Raw genomic sequence first — 18,437 nt, 5'->3', positions numbered from 1 at the left:
ATTTCTATCTGATTGAGTGAGATGAGGTTTTTTTTTCCCCCTCATATTGATATCTAGGCAAAATAAAGTGATACAGCAAATGCTAAATAAAAATACAACATGTAAAAAAGTCTATCTTGTAAAATTCTCCAAAATGAAATTCATTGTGTTTAATCTTGAAAACCAAGACACTCAGCCTCTCCAAAGTCATTAACTTCTTCTCCTATGTTTTGTTTTTGTACTTCGTGTAAAATGATTCTCACATTCATATCCGACTTAAAAGAAAATGTTATTTGTATGACACTTCCACTGAAGGTTTGTGATCCTTTTTGCATTTTTTCTTCTACTCAATAAATTATATAGACTAATAGTCTTTATAGAATGCTTCAAAAAGTGTATGGTGTGAGGTAAGGCTCAACAGAGCTAGAAAATGGGAAGGAAGGATGTAGTTAGAGGGGGTGGAGGAGGGATTGGGCAAAGACCATGTCTTCAAAAAGAACAATTCTGTACTTTTCCCTCTTCCATAGTGTGCTTCTGTACCAGGCTCTTCTGATGAGGAGACTTGGGCTTTGCAAAGGTGTTTTTTGTTTGTTTTGTTTTGTCTTGTTTTATCACTACTCTAGACAAAACTCACCACTTTATCTTAATTATTTCAAGGATAAGTAAAACTCATCATGTGCTTATTAAAAATGTCTCCTCAACCATGCCCCTTTCCTGGAGAGTGTCTTCCATTAAGGAACACCAGAGCAAAAGTTCACCAATGTCTCCATAGTTAACATGTGGAAATGTGCAACAACACAAATGGAAGATACACATTTTTGAGCTTTTTCCTATGCCTGGCATCAGAATCAATGAATGAAAGTGATACTCAAGGGAAATGTTAACAGTACATAAGAAACAGTGGTTAAAAAAAGTCTACCTAGGAAAGATATCCAAGCAAACATTTGAGGGGAGGGGGGAAAACCATGAATTTCAAGGGATTAAAAAAAAAAAAAGAGCATTCCCTGAGCTCCAAGTTACAGGATCTGGAGCCTATCACTGAGAAGCTAGCCTATCACTGCGATGAATGAGCTGTGCTCTTATCGGGTTTGCAGTAACACAGAATGCGCAGCAAAAGACAGAAACATCCCTGTGTTCAGAGTGCCAGGCCACGTGATAGGGTTTGTGATGGAATAATGATCAAAGAGCTAACATCCTCTACCACCCCTGCCCAGGGATTTATTTAAGCCACATTCCTGAAAACTGTTGCTCCATTCTTTAAATTCACCTCTTAAAAGCAATATAAGAAAGAAAGAAATTTTATTTTACTTGCTAGATTCCTTATCTGTAAGGGTGATTTATGAAATGCAAGGAGGTGCAGGGTTTTATCATCCCCAGGCCTTAGGACTCAGGACATCCCCGCTTCTCAGATGATACAGAGGGTCATTGTGAATTCTGTCTGCCATCCCTGTTCACAGGGAACCATACATAAGTGTTAGCTCTGTTTCATTCTTCTTTCTGTTCATTGCTTTGTGAAAAACAAAAACAAAACTTTAGAGAGAACGTAGTGGATATACATATATAAAAAGACAAAAGCATTAAGTTTTTGTTGTCTCTAGGTAATGATATTAATGGAGCCAAGATCAAAAATGTGATATTGCTGAGCCACGGGTAGGCCCCCAAGTGTCTGTTAACTTAGCAACTTCTTTATACAAAGAGCCCTGGACTTCCCTAGCTATGGCTACTGCATCTGAAGCCAGACAGCAGACAAGAGAAGCTGTGTTTGAACATTGAAAGACAAATTGGTTCAGTTCACTTAATGTGACATAAAACAGGTTTTTTTCTCAACTAATCACCATGATATTTTGGCTGCTTTAAAATGCTTATTTCTTTAGCTCCTCACCTTGCCCTGTTTTCTCTTTGTTCTATACAAGAACACACTAAAAATTATTATACTGGCAATAGTACTTCAATGCTTTGTTAATAGATGAACTTGTCCAAAATCAAATTGGCTGTCAGAATAGCAATACTCAAATTACATGCAAAGTAAATGTATCCAAACACTGACCATATTTTATTCCCTTTGAGAAAAATAGCTGCCATAAAAATATAGCTTTGCTTAAATACTGGGAGACACTCACTTTATTTGAAGCCATTTATTCTCATCAGAAAATAAGGACCAAGCCTTCATTTGCTTCCTGCAGTGGATTTGATGGACAGCTCCCTGATTCAGCAGGTCTTACTCCGTCCAAGATTCCCGGAAGCCAGGGAGAGCTCCCTTTCTATACAGCAAGTTTTTCAGGAGCTTCAAGAATTGTTTCAGAAAGTGAAGGATGGAAAACCAGGCCTGGTGCATCCCAGAGCTCCAGAACTCACTCTGAGCCTTCTCATGGCAATGTATGACAGGTGAGGGTTGGGTACTTCCCTATGACCCCAAGGGCAAAGTTGGTTTACCACTGGTTAATGACTGCATGGTGCTAGCTAGTGTTTGCCTGCAGTCCGGTATATGATCAAGCTTATCTGTTTGTTTTAAACATTCTTGCTACTCATTCAGGAAGAGAACAAAAAGGGAAATGTTTATCACTAATATAACTCACCCATGGATTCCACATGACTATTTTTCTTATGCAAACTCATATCTCATCTGGAAATCTAACCAACCTTACCACAGAGTGGAATCTGAGAACTATTTGTTGAATGAATGAAGTAGAAAGGAGAAAAATAACAAAACATTTTGATTCAATCCTCTCTCCTGGTACAGGAAAAGAAGCCATGAAAAGTTAGACATGATCAGACAATGTAAGCAATGTTCATGAATAGGTATGGTTTTGATCAACATCTTTTCGTAACCTTGCCCTTCTTATTCTTTCCCTGGGATCTGTGGTCATGCAGCACAGGATCTGGGTTTCTGAAGCTTCTGCCAGCGGCGGCAGCCCTGATCGCCCTCTCCGGAGACAACCCTCTTACCAAATACAGAGGTAACTTGAAGAGTTCTGCATGCTGGAGGCAATGACCCCACCCCTACCAGCAAAGCATTATCTTCTCGACCCACTTCTATGCCCCTCTCTCACAGTCACTTTGATTTTGGGCACGTGCTCAGCATGGCTGGTTGGGGTTTTATTTCTATTTAAATGTTTAAGATTATGAGGATTTCCAATTTTTTTTTGAATCATGCTTTTGAATTGTGTGTCACTTGGCTATCTTGCCTACTTATGATTGCAGGGACTATCCAGCAAGTACTAGTTTTTATTCTTTAAGGACTGCAATGATACTCACCTTGCTATTTACCAGCCTTCAGCACAGAAATCTTAAATTACCAAGAGGTTGAAATATAAATAGATTCTCATTAGTTATCCAATAATAGGAATTGGGAGACTTTCAAAAAACAGCAAGCAACAAATGGAGGACATAACTGTGCCTTCCATTTCCTTCATAATCACAAAGAAATTTAATTCAAAGTACATATGTAGCTTAACTTACAGGTTTCTTTACCCATTATGTGTCTAGCTCTTTTTCAACTGTATGCACAAAATAACAAGAGAGGCTACGATTCCGGGGCACGCATGACTCGAAGGACTTTGAGAAACCTACTAATGGATATACAGCAGGTAAATCCTGATAGGGATTCTAATTCTTGTTTGCTGTATTAGCCACAGTACTACTGAAGTGTCTTATTTTTATGGTGTCAGTTCTACTTTCACATAACACTCCATCCAACTCCATCCCCTTTCTAGTCCTTGCTACTCAGTAAAGTTCTTTTAATTTTATTTTTTATTGTAATAGTAAAGGTGATGTACAGAGGGATTGCAGTTACATAAGTCAGGTAATGAGTACATTTCTTTTTGAACAGTGTCATCTCTTCCCTCATTTCTTCCAGTTTTTTCCCCCTAATCTCCTCTCCCACAAGTTATACAGTTCATTTTCAACATAGTGTCTAGGGAGTGTCACTGCTGCATTTGTTCACCCTTTGTCCCACCATTTCTATGACCCTCCTTACCCTCACAAAAATTGATAAACTTACATACAAGACAAAGGTATAGAAACCAAAAACAGTGACAAAGGAGAAAAACAAACAAAATAAAAAGTAAAATAACTTTAAAAACCTCTTGTTTCTGTTTCTTGGAGTTCATTTTGATAAACATCATTTTATATGATCAAATGCACATAGTCACTGAGCCTTTGTGGTCCTCTCTTGAGATTATCCTCCTGTGGTCTCACTGTCTCACTACTGTTAGTGTTTAGAGTCCTATATAATTTATCATGACCAAGTATAATTTTTTTCTTTTATCATCCAGTGTGCTTACTTGTAGATTTATAGGCACATTCTAGTTACAAAAAAAATGAGAGAAACCATCCAATCTATGTTTCTTTTGGTCTGACTTACTTCATTTAATATAATTTTCCCAAGTCTTTCCATTTCTTTACAAATGATATAATATCATTCTTTCTGATGGAAGTATAGTGTATATATGCCACATTTTCTTTATCCATTCATCCATTGAGGGGCATCTGGGTTGATTCCATATCTTGGTTATGGTAAGCAATGCTGCAATTAACATGGTTGTGCTGGTAGCTTTAGTGTGGCCTTCTTTGTGGTCTATTCCTATAGTATGCCCAGGAGTAGAATTATTGGGTCATAAGAAAGCCCTATGTTTAGTCTTTGAGGAACCTCCATAATGCTTCCCAGAATGGTTGAACACTTCACATTCCCACCAACAGTGTAGTTGTGTTCCTTTTTGGCCACATCCCCACCAGCATCTGTTATTTTAGCTTTCTAGATAGTGGCCATTCTAACTGGGTGAGGTGGAATCTTAATGTTGGTGGAATCTTAATGTTGTTTTGATTTGTATTTCTTTCATTTGCCTGATCTTTACAGTTGCATCCCAACTGATTTCTCTAACTTACACCTGACATCACTGTCTCTCCTCTGCACTAAGCCACTGACCTTTCCAAAGTGTATCACTGTGTGTTGGTGAGCTTTTTGTTACTGTAACCTTTCTCTTGGAATGTCCTTTAACAGTGAACTTGTGTACAAATTCTAAGTTAAATGCACAATTACCAATCTGGAGTCAGAAGTCAGAGGTGCCTTCTCTCTTTTTTTTTTTTTTGTTGGTCATGGGGCTTGAACTCTGGGCCTGTGCACTGTCCCTGCACTCTTCAGCTCAAGGCAAGCACTCTATCTACCGCTTGAGCCACAGCACCACTTCCAGTTTTCTAGTGGTTAATTGGAGATGAGTCTCATGGATTTTTTGCCCAGGCTGGCTTTGAACCGTGATCCTCAGCTCTCAGCCTCCTCAGTAGCTAGGATTACAAGTGTGAGCCACCGGTGCCGGGCTATAGGTGTCTTCTTGATACTGGATTTTACTATAGTGAGCCTGGGGCCCAATGCAAATTATTACACTTCCTCTTCCTACCAAGCAAATGATACCTCGCTTAGCCTTAAGTTGTGGAAGGGATAACATGAGCAATGTGAAACTGTTTTCCTGCCTTCTTCAATAGGTCTTTTATTATTAGCAAGTAACAAATGGAGACCTTAACTGTGCCTTCCATTTTCTTCATAATCACAAAGAAACTTAATTCAAAGCACATACTTTAATCTCCTGATTTGTTTCTTTTTCTCCTCTTTGAGAAGAGAGTTGTTCCGTGTGATGTTTTTGCTGGGCAAAAAAATTACTGGAGAACCAGCCCTTGGTCTCCATCTTCCTCTATTCTCTCCTCCTTTCTCCAAGATGTTCATATTTCTTAAATAAAGGGGTGATTTTAAATTTTTATAAGGCTAATATGTCAAGGGGAGTTACTAACAAGTGTTCTCGTAGAATTGCTTCCGAGGCATGTCTTAAAGCCACATAGCCCATGATCTGTTCCTTCTTTTTTCAATTATATTTATATCATTTAGAAGTTGTACAAAGAGTTACTATTTGACAAATCAGTTTATGGGCACAGCTCATCCTGATTGCTGTCATCACTTTCATCATTCTCATCCAGCCTTTTATTTAATTGTAAAGATACTGTATGGAGGGGTTACAGTCACGTGTGTAGGGTAATGAGTACATTTCCTATCGCGCATAGTTACCTCCTCCTTTGATTTTCCCCACCATCACTTCCCTCCCCACTTCCTCCCCAACTCCTCCCTCCTCCCCAGCACATGATCTTACTCAGCAACCTCATATCTCAAAACCCAAGCAGGTGGAGAGCCAGGGAGCAAAGCACAATTTATTCACCCATCTATGCAATCAGGCTAGAAACACTAGCATATTAAGTGGACAAGGTGATGAAAAGAGATAGGCTACAGAGCATTTTTCTTCTCTTTAGAGTTTTTTGTGGTTCCCTCTTGACTACTGCTACTATTTCCAGGCTAACTCAGTCCCATAGGTCTTAAAAACCTGCCCTTGTTCCCAACTAAGGTCAGTGAGCTGCTGAAATGGCAGCTTCTGTAGCAATCTCCACGCACCTACCCTCCGTGCCCAGTTATTAGCATGATTTTGAGAAAGCTATTGGAACAGTAGAGATTTGCATAGCAAATTATCATCCACTTGACTGCCATTATGGACTCAAAGATGGATTCCCACAGAAAATTCCAGCCCCTACTGTGTGATTCCACTCCTCCCTTAAGAATCCTAATTATCATTTCAAGTGCCATTCTGCCAGTGCCAGCGTGTCATCCAGCCCCGTTGAAGGCTTCCATGGAACACCTGCAAGAAATTAGTCAAATGGGCAATTAATCCACAAAAATCTTAATGCATTTGCTTAAAGGCACAATCTACAATGAACAGACACATTGAATTGTAGACCCTTAAAGATCATAAAAATATCATTGAAAAATCAAAATAAAATAAGATTCTACAGAAATATGTTTTCTATTCACTAGAATCATAGAGGTAGCAAGTTGGTTCTACGTTATCCACCTCCCTTATCTTACAAATAAAATGAAATTCCTATCAGCAACATAGTCTGACAGTGTAGTTCATCAGAACTCACAAGCCAAAAGATGAGTAACAGGTGACATCTATCTATCTATCTATCTATCTATCTATCTATCTATCTATCTATCTATCTGCACCAAATAACACAAGGAGTGGTTACTTACATTCTGCTGGTGTCGGGGTTATTATCAATTTAAAATGCAAGCCATCTTATCACTCTTACACAAATGTTTGTTGACTTCAGCCTGGCTAATTATCAGCAATAAGGTTCTAAGTGCCACTTTCCTGATTAGAAGAATGTTTATTCGAGTTGACAGTCTCAGCAGGGAGTTCTTTGAGATGACTTTTGAGCTTGCAGGCAATGCCTGCTAACAGCCTGTGCTGTAGAAGACATCAGACATGACACGGAGACTCAGACTAAATGGAAGAAATGGAGTTGACAGATACATATCTGAGCATAGAAGTAATGTCAGAGCCATGTTCATGTCATGTTGAAAGTCACAAGAGTTGCTCGGTCCTTTAATTAAACTCTGCATGGTGACTGAACAGAAAGAAGATAGGAATCACCAAACACACTCTGTGGTTACAAAGCTTTATAGAAAAAGGTCAACAAAAAGTAAAGTTTTCTGGAGTGAGACCTCAATGTGCAGCTAAGTTGATTTTTGACTTTGAGAAGTGCCAAATCTCTATCATCCTTTAGTCATTCCATTTAAAAAAATATTTAATTGACAAAAGTTACACAAATTCAAGATGTAACCTAGGTATGGTGGCATATATGTATAGATGCCAGTCTCAACAGTATGGCAAGACCTTGTCAGAAAGAAAGAGAGAAAGAAAGAAAGAAAGAAAGACAGAGAGAGAGGGAAGGAGGGAGGGAGGAAGGAAGGAAGGGAGGAAGGGAGGAAGGGAGAAAGGAAGAGAGAGAGAAAGGGAGAGAGAGAAGGAAGGAAAAAGAAAGAGAGAGAAAGAAAGAATGGATGAAAGAAAGAAAGAAAGGAAAGAGTGAGAGAAAGAAAGAAAGGAAAGAAAGAGTGAGAGAGAGAAGGACAAAACACAAAGGAAGGAAGGAAGGAAGGAAGGAAGAAGGGAAGGAGGGACGGAGGGACGGAGAGAGGGAGAGAGGGAGGGGGAGGGAGGGAGGGAAAGAAGAGTAGAGAGAGAAAGGGAGAGAGAGAACAAAAGCAGATGAGAAGAAGGAAAAAAGAAATGAGGAGTGTGGAAAGGGAAAGAAGGAAGGAAAGAAGCAAAGAAGCAAGGAAGGGAAGGACAAATAGAAATTTGATCAATTCAACATAGATATACATTTGTGTAATGATTAGCACTGGCAAATTGCCACATTCCTATTCACTCTCCGTATATGGAGGGGTAGAACTTGAAATCTCATATTAAATTTCAAGTAAACAATACAGTGTTAGCTATGTTCACCATACTGTGTATTAGACTCCCCAGAACATATTCACCTTATAACTGAAGGTTTATACTCTTTGATCAACATCTCCTCACACCCCAGCCTACTCACCCCACTCCTGGAAGCTATTCTACTCTATTTTTAAATGTTCAGTTAAGTGAGATCACACAGTATTTCTGTGTCTGGCTGATTTTTTTTAAGCATATTGTTTTCCAGGTGCATCCATGTCACAACAAATGACAGCATTTCCTGTCTTAAAGGCTTGACAATATTCTCTCCCATTTTCTTTGTTCATTAGTTTCAGTGGACACCCAGATTGTTTCAATATCTTGACCACTGTAAGTAGTGCTGTAATAAACAGAGGAATGCCAGTCTCTCTAACAGAGTGACTCCATTTCCAGCCCCAAAGACCGGTTTGGTTATAAAGTGGTTCTCAAAAGGCACATGTGCCAAAAGTGTGAACTCCAGTTGGTGGGTCCAATTATTCAGATGCAGTTGGATCATGATTAATCCAAGTGGATTAATCCACTTCTAGATGCCATCATTTTAAAATGGGCTATTGGGAACTGGTGGAAAACTTTAGACATAGAGGTCTATTTGGACCATTAGGCACAATCTCAGGATCTCCTTCCTCTCTCTGCTTTCTGGCCACTACAAGGTAAGTAGCTCAGCTTTACCATTCTCTTCCTCCATAGCATTTGACTTCTTTATAGCCTCAAAACAGTCAGGAAGCAGGAACCAACCACAGACTGAAACCCTGAGTCACAGTAAATATTTCTCCTTTTGAAGTATTTTGTCCTAGCAACGTTAAAAAAAGCTATCCTAACTGGCCTTTGTTAAAATGAAATATTTAAGATGTTTGGAAAGGTCTTTAAAAGTATTAGAAATTAGGACCATGCAATGGTGGGTGGCTCATGCCTGTATTCCTGTGTAGGAGGGAATCTAGGATTATGATCTGAGATCAGCTCCAGGCTAAAGGAAGAGCCTATCTGAAAAAAATCAACTAAAACAAAAAGAGCTGAGGAAAGGGTATGGTTCAAGTGATGAAGTGCTCGCCTAGCAAGCACAAAGCCCTGAGTTCAATTCCCAGTGTTGCTAATAAATAAATAAATAAAAAGAAAAAGAAAGAGAGGCACTATGAATTTTAATGTATTTCCATTGTCGGCTGCTAACTGGACTCTGCTCATAAAGTGTGACACAAGACAAGCTAGCTGCCCCTTTGCCATCCAAATTGCCAGCTGTCTTCTTCCCTCCTCTTCTCCCTCTTGCTTATGCATTCTTTTCAACTCAGGCACTCCACACAACCTAGGCTTTCTTTTTCTTTTCTTTACTTTTTTTTTTTGCCAGTCCTGGGGCCTGAACTCAAGGTCTTCGCATCATCCCTGAGCTTCTTTGTACTCAAGGCTAGTGCTCTAACCACTTGCGTCACAGAGCTACTTTCGCCTTTTTCTGGGTAGTTTATCAGAGGTAAGAGTCTCACGGACATTCCTGTCCTGGTTGGGTTTGAACCGGGGTCCTCAGATCTCAGTCTCCTGAGTAGTTAGGAATTCAGATGTGAGCCACTGGCACCTGGCTCTAGACATTGTTTTGTTTGACTGAAACAGTTCATGTAGTCTGAGATACGCTATACTTGTGCCTCTAGACATGTGAGCATCGTCGCGCACCTCTGCTGATCCAGGGGGCCGCTTCGCTCTCTGTTTTCTACTGACTGACCTGAGGTTGCCTCTTGCAGATCCCAACTGCGGTGGGCGAGCGTCACACTCCGTGTTCGGTGGAGAGCGCCATCCACAGCTGTTTCAGAGGGGTGAGTGCCTTGAAAATGTCCCGGGGAGATGGGGCAGAGCTTTCTGACTGATTTAAAGTAAACTACCAGACAACATGTTAGGAGACAACTTTGCCTCCCACTTGTCTTAAAGTTCTTCTCTTTAGAGAAATAGATCCAGAAGACAAAAATACAAACCATGCCTAGAAATACGTGCTACGTGCTATTGTTTTTTTCCAGGTGCTCAGCCCAGGGATCAAGGAGGAGAAATTCCTGTCCTGGGTGCAATCTGAGCCTCTTATCCTGCTGTGGCTTCCCACCTGCCACCGGCTGTCGGCCACTGAGCAGACCACTCACGCTGCCCGGTGCAGGGTCTGCGGGGCCTTCCCCATCACAGGGCTGAGGTACGGGCATCATGGGGGCCTCCCAGGTGTCACTGGCTACATGGGCTTCAAGGGGGGGTGGACTCTCTCTAGATTCTATTTGAGATCCTCACACATCAGGAATTCAACTGACTTCCTAAGCTCAATCATTTCCTCTCTATGGTACCCTCATTAAAAATAAATTTATTTTACCTCCTAGAATGGATGGAATATTGCAGTCTTTCAATGACATACTCTGATCAGTAATCCGTTTAATTTCTCTAAGAGGGAAAATTATCTTTTATCCCAAGAAAACCTTTTTGAATACCCGCAATACCAACCATTAAGCAAATGTTAGGCTGAACGGTTCACATGGATTATTTCATTTAGAACAGGTCATATACCTCATAAAAGGTAGATTTGCTATCCTCAATTTTCAGAAAAGTTCAAAATTGACAGGGTTAGGGAGTAGCGGAGGCTGGTGAGTTGGAGTCCCTGCTCTCCAATCATAATGCTATGCTGCCCCCTTGTGTAGACAACTCAGAACTAAGAATAGAACCCAGAAGAATGATCAACTCAGTGGGAACAATACAAGGCCAGGATCTCTGCCAAGAGGAAGGGAAAATTTGAAGGCTAGTTTTGGAGGCAAGTGATCATGATCTTCCCACAGCTTTAAGGCTGATGGTCATCTTAAAGCCAGCTACTCAGAAGGTTAAAGCCTAGAGGATTGTAACTCAAAGACAGTTCAGCCAGAAAATTCTGTAAGACTCCATCTCCAATTAACCAGCAAAGTGACAGCAAGGTTCCAGTAGTAGACAGGAAGCCACGAGCAAGGAAATGCAGTAAGAACTCAAGGCCCTGAGTTCACACCTTAGTACTGAAGCACCACACACACACACACACAGAGGGTGATCTAGGTCCTCCTTAAATTAAACCATAAGAAACTTTAGGATTATTATTACTATAGATTTTTTAAAGTTTTTTTATAGATCATTTTTATAGATTATTATTACTATGGATTTAGGGAGGAGAGCAGGAAACTAGAGGCTCTAGGTCATTGCTCCTAACAGGTGGACACAGGAAGGCTGAAGCTCTGGGCCATCATCGTGTATAGAAGCTGGACAAGGCTAGGAGGGCAGGGTTTCAGTTTGGATGGTATCCCAAGGCTGAAATTTGCTACCTCTTCCTGAGCAGTTAGTTATATGACTTTGTGCAAGTCATTTGATTTCCCTTGGATTCCATTTCCTCTTCTGTAAAATAGAGAGACACGAATATGCTAATCATACCTGAAGAATTTCCACAGGATTCACTGCATCGACCCACATACACAGAGTGTAAAAACTGCCTCAAAATGTAACTGTTAGGGCAGCCGCTCAACACAACCTACTAGTAGTCTGCCATGTTAGAGAGTTAGCAATGGCTGAGAACCACTTGGAAGTCATTTCACCACACTTACATTCTCCACACACCAATACGGGCTCACTATCATTGTACTGACAGACGCCACATTATGTTTTGTTGAAAACTCCCCAGCTAAATAGCTGAGCGCAGCGTGCGACTACATTAACTATGGCCACAGATTTAAAGATCTCTTCTGAGGATAGTGGCACGCTGTACCTTGAATATAGAAAATATTTGGTATTTGGGTCAGAGCTGAAAGGCATAAACTAAAACGATCTACCATTTTTGTTGGATAAAACGCTATTGACATATGCCTTATAAAATCACTTTCACAAGACAATTTCTTAGATTCAGCAAACACATCAGAATCATTCCTTTACTGTCCCTATCAACATTGAAGGAAATCTTCTGCTCCCTTGCTAGGTCAGACATTTTCTGCATGTATGAAATGTCCACCCTCTGCATGAATGTAGTTTCTTTGCTCACTTACTCATAACAACATGTGCCGTGCTTCCGTCTCACCTGGCAGATACTGCTGCCGGAAGTGCCTCCACTTTGACATCTGCCACGTGTGTTTCTTATCTGGTCTTCACAGCAAATCCCACCAGAAGTCACATCTTGTCATTGAACATCATGTTCAGGTAAATCTAATATTAAAGCATTTATTTAGCTAAGTCCCTATAAGATATATTCTAGTGAAAACAAACCTTCCAAATCTGTTTCTGTCATGCTTTATCAAGACTAAGAATGTCTCTCAATACAAACATACTTTCTTTACATCGGAGAGTTTAATAAAAGCTTTTGAGGACAAGAAATAGCTAAATAAAGTCCTGTCTGGCCATTGAGATCATAGTAAGGGATTAGAAAATATACATGAAGTCAGAGGAAGAAATCATTAAAAATTAGTATGAATGGGAAAGAAAGAGACTCTGATTTGTTTTTTTTAAAAAAAACGTTACATAGCTTCTAGTGTCTAGAGCATTTTTTGGAAAAACTTTCTTTTTTCTAACATGTCTTCTAAAGTTCAAGTATTTTTTTCTTTAGGAAAAAAAGTAAAAGAGAAATTAGAAGAACAAAGACTTTATAGCTGTCTTTCATCTTTGAATGTAATTTTTAACAAGAATACATAGCAAATGATCCTAGTTCTTTCTAAGAAGGAAAAGAAATAAAAATAGTACACTTGGAGCAAAAAGCATTCTAAGCTTTCCCAGAAAACAAGATTGTCTTGTTATCACTAATTTTCTATGAATCAGTTGTTTCTTATACTTGAAGGATGATTGATTTCCTTTACAAAGAACAGTTTTCCTTTCTTCCCTCCTTAATGTGAATAGTCCACAAAGGGCAAGTGCCTGGATCTTGCCAAATAATTTCCAGTGAGCCTTATCTTGCTGAATTACATTAACCCTGTTGAGCAGGCTCTGGGGCTTATGAACTAAAGACTGGAAGTTGACAGTGTTACAGTGCCACCGTGTGGCCACTTTTTTATTACATGTTAAAGTTCAAGAACCAGACACCTGTTTGTTTTGGTTAATTCTCAAGGTGAGGTTGACTGTAGGTGGTCCTCAAATTCCAGGACCTTGCATACAGCATTAAATTTACAAGTTTTATGGAAATGAATCCAGTCATCATCCAGTGCTCAAAGGGATACACAACCCCAGATGTTAGCCACTGTATACTTACTTTTATTCCATCTTCTAGCTTGAGAATTTCCAAGTATTGGGTTATCCTAGGGAAAAGGAGTTATTCAGACTCTGAGGCACACAATCCAGAGACTTAAGCCATGTGTAGGTTATACAGACAGAAAGAGAAGAAATTTTCAGAGCAGAGAATATTTTCCCAAAGGTATAAAAAGCAAGGGGAGAAGACCACATGTAGATGACCAACCCCCTTTTGAATATTAGCCATTCCAGCAGATATCCACAAAGGAGAATACCAAACTCCTCCTCAAGAATCTCAGAAACAATCTGCTTCAGGGGAACTGGTGGAGAAAAGAAACCACAGGAAGACAATGGCTGCTGGACCAAGTGACATCAAAGGACATGGCCAACCGTGCCCAAGCCAGGTGAGTATCTGAGCATCAGCCCCACAGAGTAGCAGCCCAGAAAAGCAATGCTGGGTTCCATGGCCACTGCAGAGCAGGGTGACAAATTCTCTTTTTCTTTTTTTGTTATTAAACGAACATCATAATATTTATTAGAATCTTCCTATCTTGCTCATATCTAAACCTAGATTTACTAAGTGCACCTAAATGTACATACCTACCTTTGCATTATATTTTAGCTCATGTATTTTCTTGAGTTGTACAAAGCAGTTTCAAGTCAGCATGTCCGTCTGGAATACAATGCATCCTGATTAAGGTCACCCCTTCCACCATTATCCTACAACTCTCCCAACAACCCTACCCATCTTCTCAATTTTCCTAGTTCTATTTTCACATATATGCATTGACTATTATGTCTGTATTTTCCAACCCTTCCTGTCCCCCGCCCCCTTAACCACACGAGTTCCAACTTCCTGCTCTTCATTTTGTTAAACTTTGTAAGTTACTTCTTTTTTTTTTGCCAGTCCTGGGGCTTGAACTCAAGGACTGGGCACTGTCCTTGAGCTTCTTTTTTGCACCAGGCTAGCACTCTACCACTTGAGCCACAGTGCCACTTCCAGCTTTTCTGTGTCTGTGGTACTGAGTTATCAAACCCAGGGCTTCATGCATACTAGGCAAGCACTCTACCACTCAGCCACATTCCAGCCCTGTAAGTTACTTCTTTAATGGAGTTACACCATTAGAATCGTCCCACCAGGTATACCATATTTTAGTTATTCTATGTGTGTAAATATGCACATGACTCTTTATATGTTCACATATATATTTATGTTAAATCTGACTTCCATATATGAGAGAAAACGTGTCCTTTGTCTCGCAGAGCCTAACTTACTTTACTTAACATAATTTTGTCCAGATTCATCTATTTCCCTGCAAGTAACATAATATCTTTCTACATGATGGATGGGTAAAGTTCATATATATATATATACACATATATGAACATAATATTTATTATGGAACATCATGTACATATTATTATGTTTGTCCATTGAAGGGCAAATGTGCTGTTTTACAACATGACATAATCTTTTGGATAAAGAGCAGCAGCTTTTCTAATGTGTAAGGTCTTAAAGAAACCAGTGATAGCAGTGAGGGATGGTTGAGGTAGCCTTTGCCTTTAAAAATGTCCTCTAGTTTTAACTAAGTAGTAACTAAGTTACTGATCAATTATTTAGAGTTATACAAATGAAGGTATCAGAAAGGCATAAAACATTGTTGGGTTATTTTTTAACTTTGTTCTCAATTCCTAGTTTTTTTCTGGTTTGCTTTTGAAAATCTAAAGCCAATACTTTGTTTTTCAAAGAAAAATGAAAATAAAAAAGACATTCAGTATCCCATTATGCACAGATAACAGACGAATGCAATTCACAGTGTACCATTACCAAAGCAGAAGTATACGATTGGCATCTTTGTTTATGCATCTTCTTTTCTGTACTACACAGAGACTATTTCCATGTCATTTGCTTCTAAATCATCATTTTCAGTAACCTGACTCTCATCCTTGAAAGAGAAAGTCATAATCGATAAGCAAACTCAATAGTGAATATCTTGGTTATTTCTAAACTTTTCTTATTATTCTGCAGTCAAAATTTCTGGACACGCATCTTCCTGTATATTTTTAATTTATTAACATAAACTCACTGGGATCACCAAATCTGTTTCTAGTGCCATGTACAGAGTAGTCCTTCTCTAAATTTGGTCAGATAAGTGTTCATTGTTCTATACAAACCTTCTGATGGCTTCCCCCATGACAAAGAAAGCCAAAGTCTTCCCAACAGCCTTTCATCTGGTCCTAAAAACTCCCATTGTCCACCAGCTTTGATTGGTCTATGCCTCTGCCCTGAATTGTCCCTCACTGGCCACACACCTACCTCTCCTCACCGATCCTCAGACATGCTAGGTATACTGTACCACTAGGGCCCTTCCCTGCCTGGTTGATTCTTCACCTCCTAAAGCCTCACTGAAGGGTTTTCCTCAGATGTCTTAATCTGTTTCTTTATGAAAACTTGCCCTCTCCACCTCCCCCAGCTCTGCTACTCCCAGTCATTTACTCTGGATTTATTTTCCATTAAAGCACTTCTTTACCATCTGATGGTTTATTATATATTACTTATTTATTTTTGTGTCCTTAAAACTGGATTTTTTAGACTCCAGGCCCAAAGTCCAGAAATGGGCCTGGGATGTAGCTCAGGGGCAAAGCACTTGCCTAGAAAGTACAGTGTCCTGGGCTTGATGCCCAGTACTATATATGTGTGTGTGTGTGTGTGTGTGTGTGTGTGTGTGTATACGTATGTATGTATGTATACATATGTGTATGTATGTATATATATTTAAAACAAAAACAAAGTCCAGGAGTCCCAAGTTCAATCTGACCACTCACCCCTATGACAAATAAAGCGACATGGTGAAGGGCAGAGAAAGGAGATTTATTACACAGTAGAGAGACATGAGAAGACAGTACTTCCTTTCATACACCTTTATCCAACCCCTGGGGAACAGATATTGGCTTCAGGTTAAATAAGGAAAATTAAGGGAAGGGAGTGAAAGAGGTATACATATTTAAGAATGTCCCAAGTCATGGGTATGGCTTGGTTTGATCATTCTCTCAGTCTTTGTCCTTGGAAGAGAACTAGAGTGACTGTTTCTTCCACTTAAGACGCTCATCACAGAATGTCTTTGCTTTCCTGAAACCCAAAATAGAGCAAAGGGACCACAGCAGAGAACACCTCAGATCCAAGGGCACAGATTCAAACTGGGGAGACTTTTAGTAAATTCATAGGGTTCAGAAAAAGCATCTTGTAGGTTTTCTCTGGCATCCTAAACTGTAATGTGACTTCTTTGTTTCCAATTGTATTGCCAGAATCTATACCAGTGTCTGAATGCAGCAAATGTTCATTGAATGTGTGTTGGATGGATGGATGGATGATGTCAGATCACAAGCTCATTTGGAATAAAGCATGAAAGACAGGAATAAAAGAACCTAGCGTTCGAACAAGATCATCCAGTTCCTGTGAGCCTGACCGAATGTGTGACTTTGAGGAAGTCACTTCACCTTTCCAGTGGCGCAGTGGTTTCCCAGGGTAGCTTGCCATTCCCACTCTCAGAGTAGTTGTGGAGAAAAGACAAAAAGGAGGGAATTGCGAGAGCCATGAAATACGGAAGAGTATTTCAATTTCCATGTGTTATATTCTGTCTATTCCAACTTAACATGATTATTTCCCCAAGATAATCTTACAAATTAATTTTCACGTTAGCCTGTATCTCAATGGGTTCAGAGATTCTGATTAGTGGCTAATTTAGGGAAAAATGAACACGGACTTCTACTATTTCACAATGTGATGACAGGGGAAAAAATCTCATCTTTGATATCTATTGACATAGATTAATAAATTGGCATATTCAAATTGACCATCTTCTAAGACGTGAATGGTTATTGTCAAGTGGTCATATTGAATGTATTCGGTGATTTAGTAAATAATCTGCATAGTTAAAAAGCTTCCTCCCTTTTGATTTGGATTTAATTTATATATAGTTCACACTGAGAAGAATAATGTTTTCAATTACAAGAACATAATTGAAGGCTAGGTGCCAAAAATCATCACCTTTATTAAATATTTGGAAAAGTTATTACAAATATGACAGAAGATAAAATTAAAATGTTTTAAAAACAACAGACAAAATTACTTCCATTTGCAGCTAATATAATTGTGAAGCCTCATGAAATACCAAATAACTCCAGCAGAAACTACTAGAATTAATAGGCTTTGAGTGACAGTTATCATAAAACAAATATGCACAGATTTATAGCTTTTCAGTCTCCTTGCAATAACCAGCTAACATTTTTATTTAAAAAATCATCTATAATAAATGTAAAATTTGTTTTAAAAAGAAGCAGGGAAAAATTTAATTAGAAATCTCATATAAAGAAAATAATATTTCATTAAGTGCAGAAAGCAAGACCTGAACAAAAAGCAAAACCTGCCAAATAGCTCTGGGGAAGACATTTACAAAAGTATGTTCATCCTTCAAATTCTCCTATGTCAATCCTCACTGTTCACAGATTCAATATTGGCAATTTGCATACTTGAAAGATTTTATTTGTAACTGCAAATCAGTATTTACAGATGTGCATGGAGGCAAACATTTTGAGCTGCCAACATGTCCATCTGCAGCTGAGGTTGACTGGCGTGACTGTGTTCCACATGCTTGCTCTCACTCTTCTGTAAATGAGTGTGCCTCATCCAGTCCATTTGGGGCCTTGAATTGCTTACTCTTTTCCTTTTTCTAGATGGTTTCACTGTTTCACAAAACAAGTGCTTCTCAGCACAAGAAAGCATTCACCTTATTCAATCATGGTGCTAGATTCATTTTATTCAAACAGGTGATATAGATCTGTGAATTCAAGGGCAAAGACTCAATAGCACACTTGAAATAAAGTATATTTAAACAACAATCCAAAGTGCATATCAAGCACGAATATCGTGACTGGTGGATGGAAATGTAGTGAATTCAGAGGCCT

At 39.3% G+C, this 18,437-nt stretch overlaps 1 protein-coding gene across 1 annotated transcript in view; it reads left to right on the top strand.

Moving 5' to 3' along the window:
* Dytn (dystrotelin) overlaps positions 1–18,437 on the top strand; it is a 38,262-nt gene that overhangs the window by 5,102 nt on the left and 14,723 nt on the right. Inside the window, exons 4-10 of the mRNA XM_013016636.1 lie at positions 2,163–2,364; positions 2,851–2,936; positions 3,466–3,566; positions 10,022–10,093; positions 10,292–10,455; positions 12,344–12,455; positions 13,728–13,876. Of these exons, the coding sequence (XP_012872090.1) occupies positions 2,163–2,364; positions 2,851–2,936; positions 3,466–3,566; positions 10,022–10,093; positions 10,292–10,455; positions 12,344–12,455; positions 13,728–13,876 (886 nt within the window). The remainder of the gene's footprint in view (positions 1–2,162; positions 2,365–2,850; positions 2,937–3,465; positions 3,567–10,021; positions 10,094–10,291; positions 10,456–12,343; positions 12,456–13,727; positions 13,877–18,437) is intronic.

This window comes from Dipodomys ordii, unplaced genomic scaffold (assembly GCF_000151885.1).
Source record: "Dipodomys ordii isolate 6190 unplaced genomic scaffold, Dord_2.0 Scaffold1, whole genome shotgun sequence".
NCBI lineage: Eukaryota > Metazoa > Chordata > Mammalia > Rodentia > Heteromyidae > Dipodomys > Dipodomys ordii.
This window is presented reverse-complemented; position numbering and strand designations above follow the sequence as displayed.